The 22,500-nt window shown below is 38.7% G+C and overlaps 1 protein-coding gene across 3 annotated transcripts in view; it reads right to left on the bottom strand.

The window, feature by feature from the left end:
* Nucleotides 1-22,500, bottom strand: part of LOC306989320 (uncharacterized protein MYH16) — a 63,626-nt gene that overhangs the window by 37,764 nt on the left and 3,362 nt on the right. The window contains exons 2-7 of one of the 3 annotated variants that reach the window (XM_079594900.1): nt 21,239-21,427; nt 13,496-13,585; nt 9,729-9,833; nt 7,996-8,082; nt 5,110-5,255; nt 1,346-1,436 (exon numbers count right to left, since the gene is read on the bottom strand). In XM_079594900.1, coding sequence (XP_079451026.1) covers nt 1,346-1,436; nt 5,110-5,255; nt 7,996-8,082; nt 9,729-9,833; nt 13,496-13,585; nt 21,239-21,427 — 708 coding nt within the window. Of the gene's footprint in view, nt 1-1,345; nt 1,437-5,109; nt 5,256-7,995; nt 8,083-9,728; nt 9,834-13,495; nt 13,586-16,054; nt 16,590-21,238; nt 21,428-22,500 lie in introns of those variants that run through there. The other 2 variants (XM_079594901.1, XM_079594902.1) reach the window with 2 other exon arrangements.

The raw sequence follows: 22,500 nt of genomic DNA, 5'->3' as shown, positions 1-22,500 counted from the left end.
TAATTACACTGTAACAAAGACACCTTAAATTAAGAGAAACCGTTCATTCTTAGTTCATCTTAACTAATGTAGTTAATTAATGCTAACTAATGAACCTTATTAGTGTTACCAGTGCATTTATATTATAATCTGGAGAACATTTGAGCAAAACTTGGATCTTCATTCCCAGAGAAACTTTACGTTCGACTTAGAAAACATTTGCGTTCGCCCAAAGAATATCTTGCTTTCGCTGACGAGACTCGTGCGTTCCTGAGAAACTCTGCGTTCATGTGCTAATCTATAGCGTTCCCTGAGTGACAGCGGTTACACACACACACACACACACACACACACACACACACACACACACACACACACACACACACACACACACACACACACACACACACACACACACACACACACACACACACACACACACACTGCTTTAACACGACTTGTTTAGATTTATGGCTTTGATTTTCTCACAGTTTTAGAGTAAAACATGTTATTGAAAATATATATATTTTATAAAAAAATGGAAAATAGTACTTATGCATATTTTTCATAACAATAAACAAAATTCTGTAATTTTATTAAGTTCACTTTTTTGACTTCATCAATAATCTGCCGAGTGTCGAGAGATCAAACTTCAGTCTGTCCTCTAAAGCATTCAAGATATACCAGTTTAAGCTGGAAATTTAATTTTCAGGCTCAAAAAGTGAATAAATGGATTATAAATACAGTGTAAATATAATTTAGTGCCATAAAATCCCATTAAAAATACAAAATATTAAATAAAAAACATTATTTTTTTAAAAACATTAGCATTTTTGACCAACACGTGACGAGCACCAGAGGGTTAAACAGGAGTGTGAGGTTTCTCTCTGCAGAGATGTTATCTCTTCTTGCATTTGCTTACAAGACTTGTGCATTCCTGAGAAACTCTGCGTTCATGTGCAAATGTTTTGCGTTCCCTGAGGAACACCTTCCTGACGTTCCCGTGAGTGACAGGGGTTAAACTAACACTGCTTTCAACAGCTTTAACATGACCTCGCTCTCTCTCTGTGCCAATATATCATTCTGTGTGTGTGTGTGTGTGTGTGTGTGTGTGTGTGTGTGTGTGTGTGTGTGTGTGTGTGTGTGTGTGTGTGTGTGTGTGTGTGTGTGTGTGTGTGTGTGTGTGTGTGTGTGCTGAGAGACAGGAATGGTCACCTGCGTCTCCTTCTGCTGGGTCTGCAGGCCGGTGTTCAGCTCCTCCTGCTCCTCCAGACGGCTGCTGACGCTGCGTGTGTGTGTGTGTGTGAGCGTGCATGTGTGTGTGTGAGCGTGCGTGTGTGTGTGTGTGTGTGTATGCTCTGGTCACCTGGGTCTCCTTCTGCTGGGTCTGCAGGCCGGTGTTCAGCTCCTCCTGCTCCTCCAGACGGCTGCTGACGCTGCTTATCTCCACATCTCTCCTGACGGAACACAGACGGGAGAGAGAGAGCGTGAGGACGCGAGTGACAGCGCTAATTCACCAGGCGTTGTTTGCTAGCCGTATCCGATAAACGTCAGGCATGTCTCAGGTTATTAAAAGTGCCAGTCAACCCCAGCTCGACATCTGAAGGACTCATTGATGGATGGAGATGTAAATTGTCCTGTTCTGTGTGTTGTTTCTTTAACAAAAGCCCCTTTAAGGCAAGACGGTTCACTCGACGGACACCTTGGGAACACCCTGCACAGATATTTATATTGCGCACGCAAGAAGCTCCCATCAACATAAGCCTGTTGCTAAGGAGACGGGAAAATATGAGATGAGAGGACAAAATTGTATTATTTCAATGCTTTTATATTCTTTTGCAGAAATTTTACATTCTACATTTTGAATTCCCCCACAAAACTTTTGCATCCCAAGAAACTTTTGCGTTCCCAGAGAAATACTTGCAAAAGTTTGCATTCTGTCTGTAGTAAAAGTATTGCATTCCCTCACAAAGCGTTTGCCTTCTCTAGTAGGAGTATTGTGTTCCTCCGAGAAATATTGCGATCGTTCATCAAAGCATTGAAATTCGAAAAGGAATATTTTGCAAAACTGCAATGGAAATGTTTTTTTTTTTGTCTCGCATTTACAGGTCACCTGACATACGCAAAAGTCGATAATTCTTTAAAGATGCGTGTTTGGACAGAAGACGAGACAGAGTTCTTTATTAAACTTACAAAAGTATTACGGGAATACAGGATTCTGAACAACAAAGAAATGCCACAGCTGATCAAGAGCTTGAAGCAGAAGTGAGGGAGAAACTCAACCGAACTGCCGAAAAGTTTGTTTTAGTCGCATAACATCGGTTAATGGAAACATGTAATTTTGCAATAGTTTTTTTATTGACATTTAGAAAATATTGTAAAAGTTTTGCACAAATCTGTAATGGAAACCAGGCTATTGAGATACTTACAATAAGAAATAAGTCAGTCAGATAGAAAGCTAAACTGTGGCAAGTAAAGCCGTATTTGTGAGATATAAAGTCACATTGTGAGATATGAACTGGTGACGTCAGATATTACATCACAGTTATGAAAAAGCTGGGACAGAAAGTCACTCATACAAGAAATAAAGTGACAAAGTGAGATATGAACTGTGAGAAATAATCATATTTACATGTTTTATCTGTGTAAATAGGTTTCCAGTTTCTACTTGAGTGGAGAAAGACTCAAATCTCAAGCTGATCATTCCTACAACCACCATATCCAGGAGCTATGATTCCCCCCTCATACGGTCTCTGCTTTTAACTCTTCATTACTTTATTAAAATCAGAAGGAAGGAAGGGGAAGGAAGGAAGGAAGGAAGAGGAAGGAAGGAAGGGGAAGGAAGAGGAAGGGGAAGGAAGGAAGAGGAAGGAAGAGGAAGAGGAAGAGGAAGGGGAGGGAAGGAAGAGGAAGGAAGAGGAAGGAAGAGGAAGGGGAAGGAAGGGGAAGGAAGGAAGGAAGGAAGAGGAAGGAAGAGGAAGGGGAAGGAAGGGGAAGGAAGAGGAAGGAAGGAAGGAAGAGGAAGGAAGAGGAAGAGGAAGGGGAAGGAAGGAAGAGGAAGGGGAAGGAAGGAAGAGGAAGGAAGAGGAAGAGGAAGGAAGAGGAAGGAAGAGGAAGGGGAAGGAAGGAAGGAAGGAAGAGGAAGGAAGGAAGGGGAAGGAAGAGGAAGGAAGGAAGGAAGAGGAAGGAAGAGGAAGGGGAAGGAAGGAAGGAAGAGGAAGGAAGAGGAAGAGGAAGGAAGAGGAAGGGGGAGGAAGGAAGAGGAAGGTAGAGGAAGGAAGAGGAAGGAAGAGGAAGGAAGGAAGAGGAAGGAAGAGGAAGGAAGGAAGGAAGGAAGGAAAAGGGGAAGGAAGGAAGGGGAAGGAAGAGGAAGGAAGGAAGGAAAAGGGGAAGGAAGGAAGAAAGGAAAGAAGGAAGGAAAAGGGGAAGTAAGGAAGGGGAAGTAAGGAAGGGGAAGGAAGAGGAAGGAAGGAAGGAAGGAAGGAAGGAAGGGGAAGGAAGAGGAAGAGGAAGGAAGGGGAAGGAAAGAAGAGGAAGAGGAAGGAAGGAAGGGGAAGGAAGGAAGGGGACGGAAGAGGAAGGAAGGAAGGGCAAGGAAGAGGAAGAGGAAGGAAGGAAGGAAGAGGAAGGAAGGAAGGGGAAGGAAGGAAGGAAGGGGAAGGAAGGAAGGAAGGAAGGAAGGAAGGAAGGAAGGAAGGAAGGAAGAGGAAGGAAGGAAGGAAGGAAGGGGAAGGAAGAGGAAGGAAGGAAGGAAGGAAGGAAGGGGAAGGGGAAGGAAGAGGAAGGAAGGAAGAGGAAGGAAGGAAGGGGAAGGAAGGGGAAGGAAGGAAGGAAGGAAGGAAGGAAGGAAGGAAGGAAGGAAGGAAGGAAGGAAGGAAGGAAGGAAGGAAGGAAGGAAGAGGAAGGAAGGAAGGAAGGAAGGGGAAGGAAGAGGAAGGAAGGAAGGAAGGAAGGGGAAGGAAGAGGAAGGAATGAAGGAAGGAAGGAAGGAAGGAAGAGGAAGGAAGGAAGGAAGGAAGAGGAAGGAAGAGGAAGGAAGGAAGGGGAAGGAAGGAAGGAAGGAAGGAAGGAAGGAAGGAAGGAAGGAAGGAAGGAAGGAAGAGGAAGGAAGGAAGGAAGGAAGGAAGGAAGGAAGGAAGGAAGGAAGGAAGGAAGGAAGGGGAAGGAAGAGGAAGGAAGGAAGGAAGGAAGGAAGGAAGGAAGGAAGGAAGGAAGGAAGGAAGGAAGGAAGGAAGGAAGGAAGGAAGGAAGGAAGGAAGGAAGGAAGGAAAAGGGGAAGGAAGGAAGAAAGGAAAGAAGGAAGGAAGGGATATTTATAAGAATGTCCTTGCTCCTCCTCATCTGGTTCGGGTTTCTGCAGAATAGAGTGCGCTCTGCACACGAACACGTCTGAACAGCTTCAGGAGCCCGGAGGCTTGATCTCATCAGAGTTAAGATAACGGCTCTGCACGCTCAGATCATGTTATAGACCAGAGTCATCCACACATCTGTCTTCATGTTTCAAACTCCACTCGAGACATCAAACATCTCAGCACCTTTATTCTCTATTGACAAGTTCAGGGATTCCCGAAATTCTTCAAAGTATTTCAAAAGATAATTAGGGATGCATGATATATCAGCCAGCATATCGGTATCGGCTGTTATATGTGGTATTTATATTTGTATCAATATATTTTTATTGTTATCGGCCTAATGAGAAAATGTAGTCGATATATTAAAGCCGATAAATAATGTGTTATCTCCTTCAGCTGAGACACAGATGCGCACTGTTCAACATGATGCTTCTGAATTGATTGAAATATGATTGAATCACTTAAAAAAAGGAAAATACAGTAAACATGTGCAGCGCAAGTCTGTCATATCGGCTACATAACATTATAATGAGAACATTATTATAATTGTGTGATTGGGACATGATGAGACTTGTTTTTGTAATCAGGCTCTCAAAAATTATATAAAAAATTGGATTTAGATTTATCGACCAACATATCGGTTATCGGCTTTCAGATATAAAGAATTATCGGTTATCGGTATCAGCCAAAAATTTACTTCAAAGAATCAGTGCATGCCTATAATTGATTGATCTGTGAACTAGAGCTGAAGAGAAGTTCTCCAGTGTTTGTAACGCACCTCCTGATCATCTCCTCCAGACTGGCCCTCATCTTCACCATCTCGGCCAGGTTCTCCATGCCGTTCCTGCCGTCTCCCTCCAGCCTCCTCCGGCTCTTCTCCAGATCTGTCCTGTGTTTACGCTCCTGCTCCAGAAGATCCTCCAGCTACAGGACAGATCACAGAGATGGGACGGTTGAAACCGGGGTTCAAAGCACTATCACATCACACACACGAGACAATCTAACACACTTAACGTGAAAAACACTTAAGGGGTCTCATTCATGAAACACAAGCAGAACGAATGTTTGTGTAAATCGTGTGTAAAGTGGTTCTGGCGTAAATTTTCGGATTCCTTAAAATGTTCGTATTTTCCAAATGTTAGTCGGTATGAAAGAGATCTGCACCTGCTGCCAGCCACGCGTAAATATGCGTTTAACATCCGAACGTTTGCTCATTAATAAGGCTGCATTTTAATTCCCCTTAATCGGGTACATATTTACACAGCATTTTGAAAAAATATTATATATAGTAATTACATTCGGTTTTTCTTTTTACTTTTATTACGAGAGCAAGGCAAGGCAAGGCAAGGCAAGTTTATTTATATAGCACATTTCATACACAATGGTAATTCAAAGTGCTTTACATAGAAGAAATTAAAATAATCAAAAGAAATAAGAATAATTAAAACAGTTTAGAGTAAAAAAATAAAAATAAAATAAAATAAAATACAGTGCAAACAGTCGGACGAACAGCGGCACAGTGCTCATTCAGTAAATGCAATGTTAAACAGAAGTGTTCTGAGTCTGGATGTGAATGTGGCTACAGTAGGAGCACACCTGATCTCTTCTGGAAGCTGGTTCAGCTGCGGCTGCATAATAGCTAAAAGCGGACTCTCCTTGCTTTGAGTGAACCCTTGGTATTTCTAGTTGATGTGATCCTAATGATCTGAGTGATCTGTTGGGTTTATATTCAGTGAGCATATCTGCAATGTATTGAGGTCCTAGGCCATTAAATGATTTATATACCAGTAATAATACTTTAAAATCAATCCTAAATGTGACTGGAAGCCAGTGTAAAGACCTGAGGACTGGTGTGATGTGTTCATATTTTCTGGTTCTGCTCAGGATCCTGGCGGCAGCGTTCTGTACGAGCTGCAACTGTCTTATGGTCTTTTTGGGAAGGCCAGTAAGGAGTCCAGTACAGTAATCCACCCTGCTGGTGATGAAAGCATGCACACGTTTCTCTAAGTCTTGACTGGAAACAAAGCATCTAATTCTTGCAATATTTTTTAGATGATAGTATGCCGATTTAGTTATTGCTTTGACATGACTACTAAAGCTAAGGTCTGACTCTAGAGACACACCAAGATTCCTGACTTGATTTTTAGTTGTTTGACCTCTAGAGTGAAGGTATGCGTTCACCTTGAGAACTTCATCTTTGTTTCCAAACGCAATGACTTCAGTTTTGTCTTTGTTTAACTGAAGAAAGTTTTGGCACATCCAGCTGTTTACTTCATCAATGCATTGGAACAGGGAGTCAATGGGGCTGTAATCGTTTGGCGATAGGGCTAAGTAGATCTTAGATCTAAGTAGAGCCAGTGATAGCATCTGCAAACGGAACACTTTAATCAAATAATTAATTGCTTTCAATAGGGCTGGGCTTTATTTTTTTGAAGTGAACTAATTAGTTTTTTGCAGTCGAGCTTCATGTCGAACCATTTTCTCTTCACTTCTGGGACTGTGCGATGAACAGATGAAACTCCAGTAACTGCGTCTGTAATATCTGCCAAGCTTAATTTTTTTAGGACTGGATACGCCACTATGTACGCTTGAAAATAAAATGTGGCGTTTTGAATGAACTTCTGATAATAAAACTTCAATTTATGCATCTAAGGAATTGTTCTATTTCATTCGCTTTTGAGAAGACATGTTGAAATCCTTCGTTTGGTGTCGTAATATGATGCCCATATATGGTTGTCAGTCGGATTTAATGGGCGGGAATTATGGTAATTGAGAATGAGCGTGCACGCGCGTCCCATTTACGACTGATTGGAATTCATAACACACACACACACATTTCACGATCACATCTGACGTTCACGAAATATTTGTGAATCAGGAGAAGAGTTTTCGGGAAGGTCTCTTTACGCGCAAATCACTCACATATTTACTCGTATATTTACGAATGTTTCATGAATGAGACCCAATGTGTGTAGACTACGTGGCTTAATGTAAGACAGTGTTATTAAAAGACCAAACTCAGTAAACATCTTACTAATAAAGTATACCATGTACAGAACTCATGTCCATTTAAAGAGACATGCACCGAAACGGGTCGCTGTGAACACAGCTGTTTTGAGGAGGGGAAAGGGTGTAGTTTTACACAACCATTGAGGAATTTTAACCAAAGTATGTTACAAACTTTACATGAACACCCTAAAGAATCACACCAACCTGTGGAAAATGGGCATCCGACGACCCCTTTAATTGGGTCTGTGAAAGCGCTATATAAATGCAGTCCATTTAACGTGGCTTACTGTAATAAGACAGTGATAAAAGTAATGCTTTACTTTTCGAATAAAGTCACGCAATTAGTTACTTTTTAAGGAAGTAACGCAATAATGTAATATATTACTTTTCTAATAAAGTAATTAAGTCACGCAATTAGTTACTTTTTAAGGGAGTAACGCAATAATGTAATATATGACTTTTCTAATAAAGTAATTAAGTCACGCAATTAGATACTTTTTAAAGGAGTAACGCAATATTGTAATATATTACTTTTCTAATAAAGTAATTAAGTCACGCAATTAGTTACTTTTTAAGGGAGTAACGCAATAATGTAATGCATTACTTTTCAAAGTAACGTTCCCCAACACTGTTCTGAGCGCAGACACACACTCACATCTTCCGCCTGGAGCTTTAGCTTGGCTTTCTCTTTGGTCAAGAGGTTCACCTTCTCTTCCTCGCACTGCAAGTCCTCGAAGGCCTGCTGCAAAGATAAAACAGAGAATCTCATGAGTCTGTCGAGCAGATGTGGCATAAATCTGACCAGGATGCTTTCATTCGCCCGATCACACAAGATGTCAGAGGAAGCATGATGTCTTGATCAAATCAGACCCTGAAAGGCACACTCATTCCTGTCTAAAGCAGAGCAAAGCAAAGAGCAAACCACCCCGCGCCAACACAACACTTTTGGGTTTTGACTCCTTGAATGAAGAGCTCAAATAACCATCTGACAACTCTGGCAACTGGGTTGAGAAGGTAAAACCACCGGTCGTAAATCACACAGATGAGCTGCTACTGTTGGACATCTGGCTTACGTTACTCAACACCGCTCGTAGAGTTTTATAGAGCACAGAAGAGGCCGAGAGAAGAGAAAAGACACTTCTTGCCTTTCCAAGGTGAACTAACCGGTGTTCTGATAAACATGAACACAAATACTGTACAGCCAATCATGAAGGGATGATGTTCGGAGGAGAAAACATTTTATATTTTTTAAATATTTTAAATATGAGCGAAGAACAAAACATTAAACTTGGTCAAGGTATTTATCTGACAAAATTATTTGGCAGATGGTTTATTTTACTATGCAAAAGCTCACACATTGACTACAGCATAATCAGTTGTTAATATTTGGTTGGTTCTCTCTTTTTTTTTTATGTGTTCATAATTTCTTGGCAAAAATTATGTCAGCAGAATTTGTAATGTTTCATTGCATTATTATCCTACATACAACAATCGATTCCAAGCACAACTACACAATATGCTCACAACATCTTGAATATAAGTCCCCCTGTGGTGTTCATCCAGCTTTTACTGTAGTTTATGTGTGTATGTGGTGTTATTAATCTGCTGTAACACACACCATGTGTAAGTTCATAAGTCGACAGCATTGCTGAGTATTTTCTGCTTAAAACTGCAGTGAACCAAAGACAGTCTCAAACACACGGTTTGAAATCGCTGGTGTTTCTGACGTCACACACTACCTTGACCAATCAGATCAACGTGTGATCATCAACCAGTGGATCTCTGAGTGAGTGAGTGAGTGGAGGCGGGGCTCATTTGCATATTCATAGAACCGCGCATACTAAATGAAACTACATGAACATAAAACATAACACATAAAACAGCATCACGACACGGATGCATGAAGACATATTACTTCTGAAGTACTTAGGAACATGAGGTCTGAATTATCATATGAATAATGAATAATTCATCCATTTTATGACATGTAAATCTGTTTCTATTACTGGAGTGCCGTATTCGAGCCATGCACTGTTTTGATCAGTCAGTTCACAGCTGCAACTCATTATAAACCATTTTGCAGGAAATATTTTTCATTATTTAAGAAATAATCACAGCAGTGACCTGAACTCTCTAAGTTACTTTCCAGATTAAAGTAGGAAACGACTTGTTGTGCCAGAGGGAAGTGAACGCTAACCCGTTAACGACCCCCAACGTGTCTTCCAGATGCGCCTGTCCCATGCAGAGGACAACCCTGTGCTGATAGCCTCACGACTGACCTGAACACCACTGCATCCCTGAAAACTGTCCAACATCTGTCTCCGCGTCACCAGTGGGACACACTGTTCATCCTGATCGTTAACAGAGAACGCAAGACCCGACCCTCACCTGGCTCAACTCCACCAGGTGCTCCTTCTCCTTCTGCAGCTTCTGAAGCCGGTCGTTCTTCTGGGAGAGGTCCTCGGAGAGCTTCCTCACCACAGAGTCGGATGACTGGAGAGAGTTGAGGAAACAACATGTGGAAGATAAACATGTGCAGTTGGGAAAAAATGTTGCAACTGTGACCGTGTCACAATTAAGTTGCAATAAGTGAAATACATTTGTAATATGAGAATTAAATTCGCGATTATGGAAATTAAAGTCACAATTACGAGTAATAAAGTCGCAATTACTAGTAATAAAGTCGCAATTACGAGTAATAAAGTTGCAATTACGAGTAATAAAGTTGCAATTACAAATAATAAAGTTGCAATTACGAGTAATAAAGTCGCAATTATGAGTAATAAAGTTGCAATTACAAATAATAAAGTTGCAATTACGAGTAATAAAGTCGCAATTATGAGTAATAAAGTCACAATTATGAGTAATAAAGTCGCAATTATGAGTAATAAAGTTGCAATTACGAGTAATAAAGTCGCAATTACGAGTAATAAAGTTGCAATTATGAGTAATAAAGTCGCAATTACAAGAAAAAGTCGCAATTTTGAGCAATAAAGTCCTAATATGAGAAATAATCACAATTACGAGATATAGTCGACATCATGAGAAATAATGTTCTAATATGAGAAATAAAGTCACAATTGCAAGAAATAGTAACAATTACGAGAAATATTCATAATTATGAAAAATAGTCAGTTATAAGAAAGTAGCAATAACTAGAAATAAAGTCTCAATTATTATAAATAGTCACAGTTAGGAGAAATAGTTGCAATTACAAGAAATAGTCGCAAATATAAGATATAGCCAAAATTATGATTAAGTCACAATTACACGAAATAGTCACAATTACACTAAATAGTCACAATTACGAGAAAGTCGCAACTACAAGAAATAGTCACAATTATGAGTAAAAGTCACAATTACACAAAATATTCACAATTATGAGTAAAAGTCGCACTTACAAGAAATAAAACAACAATTACCAGAAATTGTCATAATTGTGAGAAAGTCACAATTATGAGAAATAGTAACAATTACGAGAAATATTCATAATTATGAAAAATAGTCACAGTTATAAGAAATAAAGTCACAATTACCGTACGAGAAATAGTTGCCATAATAAGAAATAAAGTTCTAATATTAGAAATAAAGTCACAATTACAAGAAATAGTAGCAATTACGAGAAATAAAGTCACAATTATTAGAAATAGTCACAGTTAGGATAAATAGTTGCAATTACAAGAAATAGTCGCAAATACAAGACAAACTTGTCATCGCGAAATAGTCACAATTACAAGAAATAAAATTAATCATGAGAAAGTCAGAATTATTAATAGTCGCAACTACAAGAAATAGCCACAATTATGACTAAAAGACACAATTACAAGAAATTGTCATAATTGTGAGAAATAAAGTCGCAATTACAATTCAAGTCTCAATATGAAAAGTTGCAATCACGAAAGTTGCACTTTCATTAAAAAAAGAAAAGGCTCACACTGACTTTGTATGTGGCAGATGTGATTTGTTTCAACAACGACATGAGGGACTAATAGAGGATGAGAGTGTGTGTGTGTGTGTGTGTGTGTGTGTGTGTGTGTGTGTGTGTGTGTGTGTGTGTGTGTGTGTGTGTGTGTGTGTGTGTGTGTGTGTGTGTGTGTGTGAGAGAGAAGCAGATGTAGAGCAGAAGGGTAGAATACTCGAATACTTTCATCCTGATACACAGCTGTCATTTCACTTCCCTCTGAACTCACACAGACATAAACGAGCGGTATGAGCAGATGAATATCTCCAAACATCTGCAGTTACTGTAAATTGTTAAGAGATGAGACAAAATCATAATTGGAAAAATGATGGGCTGCGAGCTGTAATTGAAAGGTAGCACACCTAGCTTGAATTAGAAGTCAGCACTGCTTTATGAAGTGCAGTTAAGGTAACAATTATTATGATCATGTCACAATGCCTGAGGAACTTATTATATTTTTGAACATTTTTGTTTTCAATTTATAAACAATGAAAGCTGAATGTCATGCTCTTAATTTAGCTATTTGTGTTTGAGTTGAGGTCACACATGAAGTCACCCACAGTTTTGCTATGGCAACAAATGGACTACAAACTTCTTTCACTTGAAGAGTAAAAGAGCAAACAAGCTGTACAGGTCTGGTCTTGTGTGTTCCGGCGCCGCCACGATCTTACACATTTAGCATGGACAGTATGTCATACAAACACCTACTAAAGGATCCTGACAACTGCTGTCCGAACAACCCTCACCAAAGGTCATATCTGCGGCAAATCTCAAATGTGAATTGTAAGATAAAGAGAAAGACAGTCTGAATGATGAGAAATAAAGTTGTAATTATAAGATATAGAGTCACAATAACAAAAAAATAAAGTTGCATTTAAGAAATAGTCACAGTTAGAAGTCACATTTGTAAGATAAAAAAATGAGCAATTATGAAAAAGTTGCAACTGTGACAAAGTCGCAATTGCAAGAAAATAAAGTTGCAATTCTGAGAAATATAGTTAAAATGATGAGAAATAGGAGCAATTTTTAAAAAATAAAGTTGCAATTACAAGTATATTACAAATATAGTCGCAGTTATGGTCTTATGGAGAAATAGTTGCAATTATAAGACAAAGTTGTCATCGCGAAATAGTCACAATTACAAGAAATAAAATTAATCATGAGTAAAAGTCACAACTACACGAAATGGTCGCAATTACAATAGTCGCAACTACAAGAAATAGCCACAATTATGAGTAAAAGTCATAATTACACTAAATAAAGTCACACAATTACGAGAAATAGTCACAACTACAAGAAATAGCCACAATTATGAGTACAATTCACAATTACAAGAAATTGCAATAATTGTGAGAAATAAAGTCACAATTATGAGAAATAGTCAAAATTACGAGAAAAATAAAGTCGCAATTATGAGAAATAAAGCCCTAATTTTAAGATATAGTCAATACTTTCTTAATTAGTATTTTTGTTTTGTTTCCAGTCCAAATATCAAAAAATTCTTAAACCAAGAAGCGTTTACTAGAGAAGTAAAATGACATAAGAAATTCTATTTTGTTTTGAGATAAAAAGAAAGTAATTTAAGTCATTTTTGCTTAAAAAAAAACAAAATGATCTGCCAATGGGGTAAGAAAAAAAATTCTTGGTTTCCATTTGAATTAAGATGTTTTTTTCTTGTTTTCCATTCGAATTCAGATTTTTTTTCTTACCCCATTGGCAGATCATTTTGCTTGTTTTAAGCAAAAAATACTTAAATTACTTTCTTTTTTATCTTAAAACAAAATAGAATTTCTTATGTAATTTTACTTCTCTAGTAAATGCTTCTTGATTTAATAATTTTTAGATATTTGGACTGGAAACAAAACAAAAATACTAAGTAAGAAAAGCATTTTTTGCAGTGGCATGATTTTAGTTTTGCTGGAATGTTTCCAAATGCATACTTACAAGTTTTAAAGAAAATAAATGATTCCTTATTATCTGAAGTTAAAATCTAGATTAGTCCCAAGTTCCAACAAAAAAAGTGTATCACATCTGCTCCAAAACATGAAGCATGAAAGATTACAATACACATTCACATGATATTCTCCAGTCTACTAATGATGCATGATTTACAGTGGAAAACCCTCAGCGGAGCACAGTGAGAGCACGGGTCAAACGCGTGTCAGCCAGAGTGTGTGAAGCTCCTCAGCCGTACCTGCTTTCCCTTCTCCACTGAAGTCAGTGTGTTCTCCAGCTCCTCCAGATGCTCACAGCGCTGCTCGGCCCGCTGGAGGCTCTCCTGCTCCTGGAGAACCACAGAACCAGAGGCAATGATGAGTCTCACAGCCTCAGGGGAACAACTTTACAGGGTGATGACAGGAAAAAGAGCAACAACAGCGGCTCGAAGTGTGAAGCAGCAGCTGAGCTTCTCACTATTGTCCTGTGATCTGAAGACTGGGGCTTCTAAAAGCATGAGAAGGATCAAATGAACTTGCAGCAGGATCCTGACTACAGCCCTCACCAATTCTACAATAACATTTCAAATGAAAGTAACTATTTTTTATGAAGGCAATTTTATTTTTCGGAATTGTCACAATTATGAGAAGTCATATTTGCAAGATAAACATTTGCACTTTTTAAAAATAGTTGCAATTATGAGAAATTAAGTAGCATTTACGAGATATAAAGTTGCGATTCAAAAAAATTGCAATTATGAGAAAAAGTCGCAATTACGAGAAAAAAAGATTCAATCACGAGAAATATAGCCATAATTACAAGAAGTAGTAATTACGAGAAATATAGTTGCAATTACAAGAAATATAGTCGCAATTACAAGAAATAGTCACAATTACAAGAAATATAGTCACAATTACAAGAAATATAGTTGCAATTACGAGAAATAACATCACAATTACAAGAAATATAGTCACAATTACAAGAAATAGTCACAATTACAAGAAATATAGTCACAATTACAAGAAATATAGTCACAATTACAAGAAATATAGTTGCAATTAAAAGAAAGTTGCAATTTCGAGAAATAAAGCAGCAATTACAAGAAAGACACAATTACGAGGAATAGTCACAATCACAAGAAATATAGTAGCAATTACGAGAAATATAGTCAAAAATACAAGAAATATAGTTGCAATTACGAGAAATATAGTCAAAAATACAAGAAATATAGTTGCAATTACGAGAAATATAGTCACAATTAAAAGAATTATAGTTGCAAATACAGGAGATAAAACTGCAAAGTAATAGTAACAATTACGAGAGAAAAAGTAAAAATTACAAGAAATTTAGTAGCATTTACAAGAAATAGTTGCAATTACAAGAAATATAGTCACAATTAAAAGAAATGTAGTAAAAATTACGAGAAATAAATCACTAGGAAAAAAAGTAGCAATTATGTGAAAAATTGCCAACATCACAAAAGTTGCAATTACAAGAAATAAAGAAATCTGAGAAATAAAGTGACCTTCTCCAACAGCCTCAGGCGACACACACTCAGAGGGTCAGGACAGGAACAAGAGCAACAAAAGAGCTCAAAGCGTAACAGCTCGTATCCAGCCGCTGAGCTGTCCACACTGTGATCTGAAGACAGACGCTTCTAGAAGCAGGAGAAGGACAAACTGATCTTCTCTTGACGAAGCGGATCATTTATCAAACTAGTCCCAACAGGACATAAAAAGCTCTGCTTTCTGATCTCTCCTTAGAAACCTGTACTTAGATACGTGTCATAATCGCTAAAGTAACTGTAGCAAGTTAAAAACACACAAATATGAGGGTCCTTGCAAAGCTGGCACTGGATGCGTTATGCTTATTGTTTCCCTAAATGTGCTTGTGTTCTTATTTCAATCCCTCTGACAAGTGCCCCACTCATACATGTTGGACTAGCTAGATCTAAATCTCAGTTTATAACACTTTCTTATCGACTAAGACATGAATGGAAGTGTTACACGACTTACACAACTGCAATATGTTTGTCTGAGAGAGACAACACCAATGCTTCAATATTTGAATGCTTTGTCATGTATAAAAGTGTATTTCACATTCTATCTCTAATGCCATTTGTTAAATGTGTGCTTAATAGATATTTGTATCCACTTTTGTCAAGTGCATGCATTATGGAAGTAGGCGTAATATGGTATCGGTTGATTCATTCATTAAACACAACGCATAGACACCGCTGATCCACTCGCACACAGTCATTAGTGGTTTTCCCCAAGGCACCGCTATGACTTCCACCTGGCGGATGATCAAAGATTCGAGACTCAGTTTGAAGGAAGGACTTTGAGCACTATCTAGGGGAGTGCGCTCTTGACTTTTAGGACTGTCCTATCAATGTCCTAACAACTGCATAGCAACCTATTAACCCCTCTGAACGCTTTAGCAACTATATAACAACGCCCTGACAACCATACACAACACACAAGCATTGCTTTGCAAGCTCACATTACATTTTTGCAATTCTGAAATGATGCACTTACTCTTCAAGATATGATCATATACATGCAAGGATACAATTACAACATTAAAATGCATTCATTTGTCAGACACATTTATCTAACGCAACTCAACAGTGAAGTGAAGATAAACACTCACAGGCGTTCTCTGGGAATCAAAGCCATGATGTTGGCGTAACCGGCGCCATAAACATGCATTATCAGGAGAACACACACACACACACACACACACACACACACACACACACACACACACACACACACACAAACACACACACACACACACACACACACACACACAGTACCTGATGGAGTGGGACTGATGTGGTGAAACTGTCCCAATCCAGGTCCTCATGCTCAGCTTCTACATCCGAGAGGGAACGACGGACAGAAACCTGACAAACTCCGTCCATCTCTGAGAAACTGCAGGGATTGGATCCTGTGTCTCCAACAGCTGGACGCCTCCTGTATGTCTCCTCCAGCTGTGGAGCGGAGGCTGTACTTCATCAAGTCCTGGTCGAACACAAGCACGGCTCTTGTTTGGGTCGAGGTGTAGAATAACTAACGGTGTGAAGTCACGATCTGACACGAAAGAGCTCGTGTTCTTCTCCAGATTAGAGCGGATGAATGAGAAACGGTGCGGACAATGATCTGTGGTCTCTCTCGTGCATTTATTTAAAAAACCAATCCATGCCTACAGTCTGGAAAATGTCTGTGAGTGTCAGAAGAACAAAGCTAGTATTGTAATCTATGTAAAAATCTGTGTGCCGTTCATGAATCACCAGACAAAACACTCGAAGCACTCAGACATCAACCATTTACATCTACAACTGGTGAACCAAGACCCGTTACTGGCAGACGCTGATGATATCTCCACAGGTGTGACCGAATCAACATGTAGTCTGTGGTGTATGGAGTTTGTTATTGGTGCATTCCCAACGACATACCATACATGTGACGGATGGCCGGACACCCACTCTCTGCACTGGCTGAGTCTCAGACTTTATAATGGTGACCATTATGACGGCCTCTTCATGAATCTCAATGCTAATCATCACACAGATGATGCACGGGCACAGACAGAACGCCTTCAAATATGAGCATAAATTATCAATCTTCCCACTCTCCCAATGAATGAATATCAACAGATTTTCTTGTGCTTGTTTATAGCATGACAACTGTTGAGAAGGGAGTCCGTAAAAACACCAAAACTTCACTGGGGTTCAATGACAGTTAGCAATGTATTTCCAAGTAGACTTCAGAATAATATTGGTAGCGTTTATGGTTTCGGGGCAGTAGACAACAGAGTCATTAAGTGTGAAAACAAAACTGCTGTAAATATTTTGTAAGTGTGGATAAAATGTGGTCAGTTAAAACAAAGAATTGCTCTAAAGAATAATTCATCAGCTTATATCTCATTACAGTCATCGGTTCACGTCAAACTGCTGACATACGGCTTTGCTTTTGCATATCACTGTAAAACTGAATTTGAAGGATCTTTAATATATGAAAGACATTGATGTATAGAGGTTTAGCTTTAATCCATTATGAGTACTTAACATCTACTGAGTTAAATGCAAAACTGTTCATGTCTTGCACCAGCAGGACTATATAGGATCTTAATCTGCTTTCAGTTTCTCTATTAGATTCTTGGCCCAAAAGCGATTCGTTAATGACTGATAATGGACATTTTACTGCCATATAAAACTGTTGTCATAGAAGGTTGTGCAGCAGACATGAGGTTTGTGTATCACACTTTCCTCTGTAAGAAGTGATGGTCTCATTCACAAATCCAGCCCAGGAACTACACACGTAATCCAGACCGTAACGTTTTCCCACATGCTTCAGTGGGGCATGCCAGTGTTTCGGGAGAAATGTTCCACTTATTTCACATGATCAGTGTGCAATCAGAACTTTACTTTGCCTTTTTGCTGAGAAATTCTTTCAAAGTTGGATACTAAAGCTTACATCCGCCATGGAATAAAAATGGTAATTGCGATTTCTTATCTTTTTACTTGGAATTCTGAGTTTCTTGAAATTGTGAGACTTTTTTCCCCATAGAATGCTGAAAATACATCTCGCAATTCTGAGCTTTATTCTTGGAATATGGAGTTTACATTCGCAATTCAGACTTTTTTCACGGAATTCTGAGTTTACTGTATTCTCCATTCTGACGTTTTCCTTGGAATTCTGGGTTTACATCTCTCAACTCTTACCTATCCCTTGGAATTCTGGGTTTACATCTCTCAACTCTGACATTTTCCTTGGAATTCGGGATATACATCTCGCAATCCTGACCTATTCCTTGGAATTCTGGGTTTACATCTCTCAGTCCTGATATTTTCCTTGGAATTCTGGGTTTACATCTCTCAACTCTGACATTTTCCTTGGAATTCGGGATATACATCTCGCAATCCTGACCTATTCCTTGGAATTCTGGGTTTACATCTCTCAATTCTGACTTTTTCCTTGGAATTCTGGGTTTACATCTCTCAACTCTTACCTATTCCTTGGAATTCTGGGTTTACATTTACATCTCTCAGTCCTGATATTTTCCTTGGAATTCTGGGTTTACATCTCTCAACTCTGACATTTTCCTTGGAATTCGGGATATACATCTCGCAATCCTGACATTTTCCTTGGAATTCTGGGTTTACATCTCTCAATTCTGACTTTTTCCTTGGAATTCTAGGTATACATCTCGCAATTATGAGAAAAAAGTAAAAAACTTTGAGATTAAATTCAGTGGCAGAAATAAGCTTCCATAGGATAATTACTGAAGTAGCTGCGACGGTATTTCTGAATTCTCAGGACTAAATTCAAAAGTTTATAACAAGAAACAAAGAGATAAATGAGAGAGACGGTCATGAGCTGACTGGAAATGTTGAAACGGCTGTTTTGATCTGCACTCGTTTTGATTATTTGGAAGTTATTGCTGATATTAACAGATTCCAGTCTTCTGTCCATCACAAATCAGAAGAAAACAACTTTTCTAACTGTGCTAAACTCTTGAGTCACTCTAAAAGATCTGTGCTCAAACCAGTGCATTAAATGTGATATTAGTGTGGTTTTAAAATAATGTCCTCTCTGATAAGACCCAATTAATGGACTGTCTCTAACCAGTAATCAGCGGTTGTGAGCTGACAGCAGGGGAGGGTGAATTACGCGTGTGTGAATCTGGATCTGGAGTAATTACAGCAGAGAGATGGGGATGGAATCAGGGAGGAACACGGAGAGGACACATTTACCAAAAGCACTGGAAATACACAAGCTCAGCCAGAATAACCGTACACAGGGTCAAGCGCATGATTCATAATCACCGGACATTAAATAATGTATCATATCAGCATTTGTTCACACTGTGGCATTCAGTTTGTGTTAAATTGATATTCCTGCACACAGAACCGGACACAACTCTGACCCTTCCTGACGGCTATCCAAAAATACAGTAAAAAGTGAAAGTTTCATCATCTTGAGCCAGAAACTGACTGTATTCTGACCAGCAGCACAAAGATATTTGACTCTTTATTACCAGCTAAAGGTGCAGAAAAGTCAAAAGACAACTTTCATATTCAGTAAAAAAGAATTAATGGCGATAAACTTGCTTGGCAAAGGATGATTCTGACGGCCTCCTATAACCTGATGACACATACAGTATTATACATTAAACATTAATGACTATATCAATGTCCCCTAAAATATGAGATCATTTGACCCATGTCTGACAAAGCAAGATTAGGTTGTAAAATGTGTGGTGCGTGAATGATTCAATGACTCATTTAAAGACTTCACTTGTTCCATTACTGGATGAATCAGTGTTTATGAACAAATTTCTTGAATGAATGAATGATTCAATGACAAATACATTTTTAACAGTCACTTGTCGCCACCTATTGGTGTAATGATGTAATTGATGCATTCTTTATTTGAAGTGTCAAGTTACTTTTAAAAGGTGATTTACTCTAGTTTGATCGCTACTGTAGACATCATATGTCCGAACTATACACTTTTATCCCAGTGCTTCTGTGATCATTTATGTCAATCACTGTCATTTAATCGCACATCTCTAATTAAAAATGAATGATCATATATATATATACACAAACACACTGGAAGAGTCAAGCTTGGCTACAAACTTTAAGGTCACTGCATAAAGACACTTAAACACACTTGTTCACTCCATCTGAGCCGTAATAATGATTTACTGAAACAAAGAGCAGCATGTGAGAGAAGCGAGCATCTGCTAATGCATTCACCAGCTCAACTCTCTCGCTCTCGGCCGAGCTGCAGCGTGGCAATATCACCGCAGTCCCAGACCCAGACACATTCCCCCAGCGGGCGACACAACCTGCAGCTCGGCACACAGTGTCCAGCCCGCTGCCCATGGGTGTGTTACAGACACACAACCGTCTCTCCATCACACTAAGACTGAATCCCCAGAGCTCAGGCAACAGTCATCCGTTCACAGATGGAAGGCGGATCTTGCACATTTGCTGAATAACTCAGTCTATGAAAGCATATTATTACACACTGTAAACTGTCTACCAGCAGAGTAATAAATAACTACCTCAATATGAAACAGCAGGAATAAAACCATACGGAGTCCAAAAGAGAGTCCAAAAGTCTGAGAAAATACGCTTTCAACTGGAAACAAGAGATTTAGGAAGTTTAAAAATAAAATTTTAGCATTGTGATGTAAATCTAAATATTCAATATGGAAATAAAAATATTTCAGATTCTGCATTTCAGGGTCACTAATCTGTAGATAGCTTTATAGTAATATTTATAAAATGCATGTGCATTTAAATGGAAAAATGCAAAATAGAAGCATTTTCACTAATCTGACCATTTATAACAAATATTTAATTCGTTATATTTTTCACTCGAAAAAGCATGTGCATTAAATTATAACATGTATAAAATGTATAAAATGTATAAAATGTATAAAATGTATAAAATGTATACAATTTTCACTAGTGCTCCAGACACCAATCTGATATTTATAACAAATATTTAACGCATTATATTTATCACTTGAGAAGCATGTGCATTAAAGTATAAAATGCAAAACAGAACATTTTCACTGCTCTAGACACTAATCTGATCATTTTTTATATAATTTATAACAAATATTGAATACATTATATGTATCACTCGAGAAGCATATGCATTATGGAAATTAAAATATTTCAGATTCTGCATTTCAAGGATAGATTTAGGCCTATAGTAATATTTATATATTCTTTTGCAAAAAGTATGTGTATAATTTATAAGAAATATATAATGCATTATATTTATCACTTGAGAAGCATTGCAAAACAGAACATTTTCACTAGTGCTGTAGACACTAATCTGATCATTTTTACTATCATTTATAATACATTTTTAACGCATTATATTTATCCCTTGAGAAGCATGTGCATTAAAGTATAAAAGGCAGAGCTGCCAGTGGCTGTCGTCCCGCATCAGTCCCGCGAGCACAGACTCACAGCGCGCGTCTGGACGGACCCCGGGTGTCTCTCGCTGCTCGGCTCGGACTGGTCGTCCTCCTCCTCCTCCTCCTCCTCCTCCTCCAGCGGCCGGACTCGGGGCCGCGGGCGCTCGCTCTGCTCCACGGCGGTCTTCAGCTCGTCTCGGTCCCGCATGACGCTCGGGTCTCTGGGCTTCAGTGGATGAACCTGAGCGAAGGAGAAAGAGTTCCTTCAGTCTCAGCTCCTCCTGCTTCTGCACTAGAACATCTGAACTCACTCAAGCTGGACTGGGCGCGATTCTCTTCTGGAAACTCACTGTTATTTCCCAGTTATCTCTGTAAAGCGGCTCTGAACACGCTGTGTGTGAAAAGCGCTGTAAAAATATAATAATTTATTATATCCAGTGGTATACAAACACTTTTCTCTCAGCCGAGGTTAAAGTCCCCCTGTAGTCAATCATTTTATCCCTTAAAACTTTATTTGATCTTTGATCACCAATTTTACATATTTAAACTTTTTTTCTTTAATAAAATATCTTGAATGTAACTCGACACCCTTGCCTCATTTAGTATGCGCGGTTCTATGAATATGCAAATGAGCCCCGCCTCCACTCACTCACGCAGAGATCCACTGGTGGACGATCACACGTTGATCTGATTGGTCAAGGTAGTGTGTGACGTCAGAAACACCAGCGATTTCAAACCGTGTGTTTGAGACTGTCTTTGGTTCACTGCAGTTTTAAGCAGAAAATACTCAGCAATGCTGTCCACTTATGAACTTACTGGTGTGTGTTAAAGCAGATTAATAACTCCACATACACACATAAACTACATTAAAAGCTGGATTTTCTCCACAGGGGGACTTTAAAGGTTTTTGCATAAACATTCTTATAGATATTATAAGCAAATGATAACTATGAGGGCATAATCTGCCAATCTGTACATCATCATGTATGCTGGCTTTATTCTTCTATGAATTATTTTATTATATGCAAGGTACTGTCTCATTAGATGGTCAAAAACAGTCACGTGCTTCAGTATTTGCACGTGCACGATTGCGCGTGAGTCTAGACTGCAGTTCAATAAACAAGAGTTAATATTGAATAACTTACATTTTGGACACAGATATTGTTGCTCCACCAACGGAAATAGTTCCAAACGAAGCGAGTCACTCACGCCATTTGTTTTCTTCCTGAAAGAATCGATGCTTTTGAACGATTCAAAGACTCGCTCGTGCGGAATCGGTTCACAAAAGCCTCTTATCGCCACCTACTGATTCTG

Source organism: Phoxinus phoxinus (genome assembly GCF_949152265.1).
Source record: "Phoxinus phoxinus genome assembly, chromosome: 21".
NCBI classification, from domain to species: Eukaryota; Metazoa; Chordata; class Actinopteri; order Cypriniformes; family Leuciscidae; genus Phoxinus; species Phoxinus phoxinus.
This window is presented reverse-complemented; position numbering and strand designations above follow the sequence as displayed.